This window comes from Physella acuta, unplaced genomic scaffold, assembly GCF_028476545.2.
Source record: "Physella acuta isolate Inbredline_101_S28 unplaced genomic scaffold, ASM2847654v3 ptg002325l, whole genome shotgun sequence".
In the NCBI taxonomy this organism is placed as follows: Eukaryota; Metazoa; Mollusca; class Gastropoda; family Physidae; genus Physella; species Physella acuta.
Window position 1 is genome coordinate 1 of NW_026733821.1, and position 8,545 is coordinate 8,545.

The 8,545-nt window shown below is 35.6% G+C and overlaps 1 protein-coding gene across 2 annotated transcripts; it reads right to left on the reverse strand.

Moving 5' to 3' along the window:
* Window positions 1-1,369: 1,369 nt before the first annotated feature.
* On the reverse strand, window positions 1,370-7,536 carry LOC131932936 (uncharacterized). Of its 2 annotated transcripts, none has more exons than XM_059289830.1 (6): window positions 7,462-7,536; window positions 6,078-6,500; window positions 4,876-5,010; window positions 3,816-4,021; window positions 3,058-3,199; window positions 1,370-2,041 (listed from the first exon to the last, which is right to left on the reverse strand). In XM_059289830.1, exons 2-6 carry the CDS (start codon window positions 6,444-6,446, stop codon window positions 1,868-1,870), a joined length of 1,026 nt encoding a protein of 341 aa, XP_059145813.1. In that variant the 5' UTR covers window positions 6,447-6,500; window positions 7,462-7,536; the 3' UTR covers window positions 1,370-1,867. The 2 variants fall into 2 exon arrangements, with proteins under 2 accessions (XP_059145813.1, XP_059145812.1); XM_059289829.1 differs by having other exon boundaries at window positions 7,458-7,536.
* Between the last annotated feature and the right edge of the window lie 1,009 nt (window positions 7,537-8,545).

Below are 8,545 nucleotides of genomic sequence, written 5' to 3' on the forward strand. Positions count from 1 at the left end.
GAGGTCATAGATGTATACCGTAAATATATATTGACCTGTTCCATCTACCTTGTCTAAAGTTTTAGTTACATGCATAGAAGGTATACCTACCTAGTATACCTAACTAGTCTGAGGTCATAGATGAATACCATATGTATACACCTGTTCCACCTTGAAAGTCTGAAGCTATAGTCACATGTTTAGACCGTATACACACCTGTCCCATCTACATACCTGTCCCATCTACCTATTTGTCCCATCTACCTACCTGTTCCGTCTACATTGTCTGAAGCTATAGTTACATTATAGACTGTATACCTACCTGTCCCATCTACCTACCTGTTCCGTCTACATTGTCTGAAGCTATAGTTACATTATAGACTGTACACCTACCTGTCCCATCTACATACCTGTCCCATCTACCTACCTGTCCCATCTACCTTGTATAAAGTTATTGTTACATGTATTACACTAAAATAGTTGTAAGCAAGTATTTGATGCCTCTACAAAAACCGTTGGACAACGTTGATGATGAGAGAAGTTCGATTTATTTAACGTTCGATAATCGATTATATTTTTTAATTTAAAGTATTGAATTACGATATCTCCATAATTTACTTCAAGAAGATATTCCAATATACCGAACAGTGTGACGAATGACAGTTAATGTGTGGTTTTGTGTGTATTTGTTCTACTCAACTTGTGATCACCATACAAGGACTGACACTGACAACACCTTAAAGAGGACCTACATGACAACAGAAACTAGTCACTAGTCTATGAGCTGAGTTGAAAGCAGCGGAGGTTAAAGGTTGGTTAAATGTTAGATCAAAGAAACATGCTGGTTGATTAACCAATGGATTAGTGAGACTCAGTATTGTAACAGTAGAGCCAGTTTCTTGCAGGCACCTCTTCGGGGGGGGGGGGGGGGGTGCTTGACTCCCCCCTCCCCCCCCCCCACAATGAAAAATAATTTTTTTTAAAATATATACCTCTATCACTGTCCGCCCCTCCCCCGGACATTTTATTTAAAATTTGTGTTTATTTTTAATTCTAATTTAACAATATTCATTAATTAAAAATGTTCTTTGGTAATGGTTTTTAAAAATATATTCAATCATCTATTTTCTCTTAAAATTATTTGCCTAGTTGGGGGGGGGGGGAGCTTTATTTCCAGATTTCTTCGCTGGGTGGGGGAGGTAGTGTTTCCCGGGGGGGGGGGGGGAGGGGGGGAGGTGTCAAGGAGCCAGGTATTTGTTATATTACATCGCAATTGCTGTATTGAGTTTGATACACATCATCAATCGATGTGATTATTTTCTCTGCCTGGTGTATGGTGTTAAGGTGCAAACTAAAATAAACATAATAATAAGGTGAGAATGTATATTATGTGGAGTTTATTGCAAAATACAGCACAAAATGTAAAAAGGTCAGCTTGATACTAAATGAATTATAATTAAAAAAGCAAAATTAAAATCTCAAAAGATGTATTGACTGAAAACAGTAATCTTTCTGGTTAAAAAAACCATCAACATAATCATTTATACTATAATTTTCATATTATACAAAATTAAGGCAATATTTTATAATGGAATGTATGGAGATTATTGCTACAGTAAAAACTAAATAAGGGACATAACTGGAAAATATTTTAATGTTAAAATACATATAAATTATGTCCCTTGCATGAAGAATAAAACAGATATTTACATAACATACAGTATACAAGAATAAATTGTTGCTGGAATATTTCTACAAAGTTTACAACTCTAACTAAAAGATTGTTTTTCATTTGAACATAGTTCAAACTAATTTAAAAGACTGTTCAAATAGTTATTGGACCAGTCTTATAAACATAGTGTGATGATGGGGAAAAAATTGTTTTTAATTAAGCTTTCATCCAAAAAACATTATCTGGCCAACTGTGTGATGCATACAGGTCAATATGCCTGTCTGAATCTACACCCCAGGTCGGCTTTAAGCCATGGGACACCAGAAATTCCTTGATGAATTTGCTGGCCTCTTCGTTATGTCTGTAGTACATCCATTCTATCAACAAAACCTAAAAAATTCACAAATTTTAATTTTAAAAATTAATTTAAAAACACATTTATTACAACATACTTGGGTATCAAGAGTAAAATGAAGAAAGCATTTTTGTTCCTTCAAATAAACTGTTCATTTGTTTCTTTTACTTGTGCACTTAAGAGGATGGTGTGGTCAAGCACAATATCCAGTCACCTTTATATTCCTAGACATGAATCTGGTATCTATCTTAGCCCCTGGGTAGACTTAGGGCTTTCAGACATAAAGTTTTTGGGGAGGGGGGAGCACTTAAATTCTGTGGGAAGGGGGGGGGGAGAGTAGACAATGACAGCACTGGTTAAAGTATATATTTTCTACATAAATTAATTTTATTTTTGTCTATTTTATATGTCGAGGGGGAGGGGGGGGGGGGGCAAAATAACACTGATCCCCTCCCCTGAAGAGAGGTGTTAAAGAAACTGTGCTCATAGTCTTAAGGCCAGAGAGAGAGAACTTGGAGCTGGGTTAGAAACAGTGTGCTCTACCACAAGACATCCCCCAATGTTTTTAAGTTTTATAGCTTTACGCTAGTTTTTACACTATTATAAAAATAATTTTTAAAACAAAAACTGATGAAGGTCAAATGAGGGCTATGGATAAACCCAGTTACTCAAGTGTTGTCCTTACTTGTTATGCACCATATAGGCTGTTGACTCCGGTTTCAGTCTACCTTTCTTTTTGGATTTGCTTCCATAGCCTTTATCCAACCAAGAACAAACTACAAGGCAGGAGTTGTTTGATTTTGGAGTTGTCTCTCCTAGATGGGTTGCTGTCCCTAACTATCAAGCCTCATCTGCTCGGGTTTTTGAACTCTAGACTTTTCGGTTGAATAACCATTAACTTTACCATCCGACCACGCCGGATTCCTTGAGTGTTGTAAATAACTATTTTTAAAAATCATACCAGCTAGTTTCAAATATTTTTCTCTCTTTCTTAGCACTGCATTCAAATTCATAAACTGAATACACAATTTCAAAAGGTTTTGTTTCTTACCTTTATGTTCACATTTTTGAAAAACTCATGGGCACACTTTAGTACAGCTTCTTCTTTCCCTTCCAGATCTATTTTTAGAAAAATATCCTTCCCTTGCACAAAAGGCAATAGATCATCCAGGCATATAGCATCAACAATTTGGCTGTGAAATAATTACATAATCTTTACAATTGTCAATGTGCAGCTTTGTTGTAAAAACATGCTGTATATTGTGTGAGAGTGAAGACTTAGTTTAATTTGGTAGTTCAATTTAAGCAATACAATTATAAGATATTTCAAACATATAAACTATTTATCAAACTTAGGTCTTCATCAACAACATTCATTAACCTTTCATTAACCTTTTAACAAACCAAGTCCTTCATTAACTTAACACATTAACCCTTTATGCAGAACGATTAGTGAGAAAAAGAAAGTAAAAAGGTGAAAATAATATATAACTATTGCCAAACATGATAGCTACACTTGAGGACAAAATTAATTAATTGAACACCACCAGAAAGCTTCCAACAAAATGCAGCCTTAACCATTAAGTAATTTGAGACTTTCTGTGAAAGCCTACATTGTCAGTAGATCAATGTGTAGGCATTCAGCTAGATCTGTATCTGGAGTGGAACCTAGATTTTGCCTATCTTATCTAGTACCATCACATCAACGTCTTATTTTTTTTTTAACTTAGGAAATATAACCCACCATTACTATGCCACTATTTGGATCTATACAACGCATATTGATCTGGCAAATATGACTCAACACACCTGGGCTTAATCTGATCTTTACGATTCTCAAGGATCTCCATGACAGTCGAGCCACCGACATTGCTCGGGTCAACTGCGACCCGCATCGGGACCCGCTTGCTGTACAGCGCATTGTTGATGAGTGTCACACGGCAGGAGAGTCCGTTTATAAACAGCGACCTCTGGAGGAGTTTTAGACTTAACATCATAGAGTCTACGCCAATCACCTGGTGGAGGTGTTAGAGAAAATTAAACTGTTAATTTAATATTAGTATAATTTATAGGACAATAAAATACATTTTTTGTTAATTGATCAAATGTTTTAATTAGAGGTCTTCATTAAAACTATTTTTTTTTTATTATTGAGATGCAGTTAAATTATCCTCTTAAATTAGAGAAAAGTGAGAAAATATAAAGTTATTGTCAAAAAAAACATAATAATTGACTTTCAATTTGGCATAAAATTATTTAAAAACAGAAAACAAAATTGTTTTTATTTCTACTTGTATCAGTTTTTTTAAATATTTTTTGTTTATTTTAAGTGAATCTTGGTTTATTCACTTTACATTATAATGAACTATAAATATTGTCATCTGGCTGCAAAGCTATTGAAAAATAAGCCAGATGCTGTGAGGGAAATTTAACTGCCATGTTTACCTCCAAAAACATTACTTCTGGTAATAGACACTTTTAATGTGTGAATAGTCAAAGCAAGGAAAAAGGAATGAGTTCATTACAAAATATACCAAGTCCAAGTAAGTAAAGCTCTGGGCTAAGGGCAAATGCAAAAACTATGTCAAAATGTTTATACACTAGTAACAGTTACAATACATCAAATTTAAACTAATAGTACTGATTCAAATAAATAGTTAAATAAAAATTGTGTTTACCTCTATCCCCATAGGAACTCAATTAACAATGGCGTTTACCTCCATGCCCATAGGAACACAATTAAAAATGGTGTTTACCTCCATGCCCATAGGAACACAATTAAAAATGGTGTTTACCTCCATCCCCATAGGAACAATTGAAAATGGTGTTTACCTCCATCCCCATAGGAACAATTAAAAATGGTGCTTACCTCCATCCCCATTTGGGCTGCTGGTAGTGTGAAGACACCAACATTGCAGCCTAGATCTACCAACACCATCTGGGGAAACATCTGGTGGGCTTGGTACAGGGCTTCTATGTTTTCTGGCTCCCAAGCCCCTTCCTCCTGGTAAACATTACGACAAAAAAAATAATCTTGTTAGTAATTATGTATATATGGGATGGCATGGCCTAGTGGTAGAGAGCTAGACTGATAACCCGTGAGTCTCGAGTTGGAATCCGGGTTCAAATCAGTGGAAAGTCCCTGAGTCCAACAGCTAAGTACCTAACTTACGTTGGGGAAACACTCTTCCTTTAAAGGCCAAGGTCTCTGAAGCGGATGAACTCAACTTCATCTGCCCCATGTGTCCTTGGTATATAATTATGTATATAAAGTAGTAAGTAAAGTTCCCTTTCAAATCTGACTGTCTATAGGGCAAGTGGAGTTCACTTGTTTCTGTGACCTCTGCATATGAAGAGATAGTGTGGTCAGCACTATGCCCAGCAGCCTTTACTCTCCCTAATGTGAGTTAGGTACCCATCAGAGTTGGGTGGACTCAGGGGCAGCCTACTGACTTGAACCCAGATTTGAACTTGACTTACGGGTTAGCAGCCCAGCTCTCTACCGCTAGACCACTCCGTCCCTTAATTATGTATATGTTAACATATAAATTGTTTAAATGGTTTAAATTGTTTAAAGTAGTTGCAGATGATGTATGTTCATCTGTATCTAGCAACATCACTGAATGAAGAGATTGTGTGATCATCACTATGCCCAGCAGGCTATTCTTTACCAAGCAAAGTCAGCTGATGTCCACCAGTTGTTTAGACACATGGTTACCAGAATTGAGATTTTCCTGTTAGGCACACACACAGTCCATTTCTGTTAACTCTTCTTTAACTGTTTTAATGGCAGTTCCAAAAGAGACAAATATGTTTTTTAAACTACCATAAAATTTGTATCACTTGCATGCCATACTGACAAAGATTTCAAATTTCAAAAACTGCTAAGATAATTTACTAAAAAATGGAAGCCCCATCTCTTTGGTCCTGGGTCTTAAATTCCAGTCCATGTTTATCAGATATACCTACTTTAAAAATATTAAAATAAAAGATATTGAAATCTAGAGGCATTTAAGAACAAAGAATAAAATTAGCACATGCCTGTTTGGCCAGCATAAAAATCTGGCATACCTTTAAATGAGCAGACACCATAAGATCTCTTCTTGGGTCATGAATGCAGATCAGTAAAGGTCCGTTCTTTTGTGGTCCAAATACCTCGACACATTCATTATTATAAATGTCATCAGCCGCGTGGAGTACTTCACCTGTGGCCACACGCGGGGCTGTAGGAGGCAGCATGTGGATGCGTGACTTGTTGAGTGTCAACAATCTGTAGTTGATCTCCGATTCACAAAAGGTGTTGGGTCTCCAGTTGTAGCGGTACATATGCCCCAGCCACACAAAAGTCAGAATAGCCAAGACAAATAAAATGACGGGGATGAACTCATTCCTGCGTATGTGTGTTGGGACATACGTGTTCCATGCCCGGAGTAGGTTCATGCTGAGGTGTTTGTTGAGAGGGTCAGGTCATTTTTTTTACTGCTGGGTCTTGTTCTGTGGGCAGAACAAGAGAAAGAAATTATTCAGCTGGACAAGTAACGGCAGACATGTAGTTGCACAAATATAATGAGTGTTTATTTTTTTTTATCACTTTCAAGTTCCTCTTATGAGCTAACGATTTATTGTGCAGGTGGAGTTCATGTTTCTTGACCTCTGCATATGAAAGGATGGTGTGGTAAGTACTATGCCTCACCAACTTTACTTTCCCCAATGTGAGTAAGGTACCAATCAGAGCTGGGTGGACTCAAGTTGTGTTTTATATCAATCCAGTTGAACTCAATGTTGTGAGATTAGTACTTTACCATATAGTTGCATGAGACTAGCTTAAGCTAGCTATCAACAAAGCTACACCTCTTTGCTTTTTTACAGTTGACATTACTTGCAACTATTAAAGTTAGGAATTCTTTCACACATTTTTCTCTGGAGGGTACTTGAAACTTCCCGGGGGTAGGGGGAGGAGAGGGAGGGGCAAATTATAATTTCCAGGGAGAAGACACTGATGGTTATAGTATAGATCTAATATATATAATAAAAAAATATATATATATATTTTAAGTATAAATTATATTTGGTCTCCCCCACCCCCTGCAGATACCTCAAAGAAACTCTAATTTAAGTAGTTTAATTTTGAGTCAACACTACCCAAAGACCAACCCTGGTCTTAATCCTAATTTCAGAATTTCTTACTCTAGGCTCAACTTCGTACCTACAATACAATAAATTACAATATTACTACTAGTACTACTACTAGATTCTACTACTAACACGCCTAGGTTGTAATGTATGTAAACTTTTTACTTCAAACTTCAATGTTATAAGGCAAGGCCTATTTACTATTTATTTGTAAAGCAAACGTTCTTAAAGCAGAATTAATTTTTGTAAAGAAGGTAGGCCTGTTGATACTAATATTTAATGCTATTAATTAAATGCTTCTAGATGTATCAATCTTACTGACAAGTGTGTGAAACAGAATTGGACGCCGTTTAAAAAACACTTAGGCTAATGTTGACACTAACCATGTTGACACACCTGGTATGACCTAGATCTGAAAATTCTACTTACTGCTTAACCAAATAGTTAGCTTTGGTAAGGCTACGTTAATGTAAATCTTTGTTGAAAAACGAGAAATTTATTGCACTTGAGTGTCAAAATATCTATATTCAATTTTTTAAATGGCTTTATTTAGGAAAAAAAAGTTTTTAAAAAAATTATAGACACATTTTTCCGCTGTCCCAAATGGCATGATTTAAAAATTAATGGGAATACCCGAACAAAAAGTACATTTACTTGAGGCCCATTCAATTAACAGTTGCCAGATACTTTTACACAGTAAATGTTTAATTTACTTTATATAGGATCAGCGGAGTCAAAGTAGTATAAAATATTTTAGTACCTTTACCAAAGTTTAGTATGCAACACTTTTTCCTTTATAGTGATTTAAAAAGTGGTGAATTATTATATATTTAAAGAAAATAATTTATTTTCTTCTTTTTTACATCTATAAATAGCGATTTTATTAGAACGCTTTTTATCAATTGTTTTATTAATACTTTTTTGAAAATTAATAGAAAAGAATTACATAGCTTGGAGAATATCAACACAGAAAGAGTTGAAGAAGAGAAACAGGGATCCATATTGAGGATATAGCTAGAGATGTTGTGTTTGATAGTTTTGGTTCAATAAAATATGTTGCATCATTGATTTATTTGTATTTAAGTTTGTTGTGTGCACAAAGCTTTTGAAGTTGGAGCTATAGATCTATATTTTCTAGTCTAGACATGTATCTCAGACAGTAATTGTTAATTTTTATTACATGGGTCAGCTTTACGCCTTGTCTTGCACAAAACTTCCAGTAAAAGTAGTTGAAGTATGTAAGGAAAGTTCCCCTAACGTTCTATGAGGCAAGTGAAGTAGAGTTATTTGTTTCTGTGACACAGGCATATGAAGAGATAGTTTGGTCAGCACTATGCTCAGCCGCCTTTACTTACCCTAACGTGAGTTAGGTACCCAGCTGGGTGGACTCAGGGACGGTCTACTGA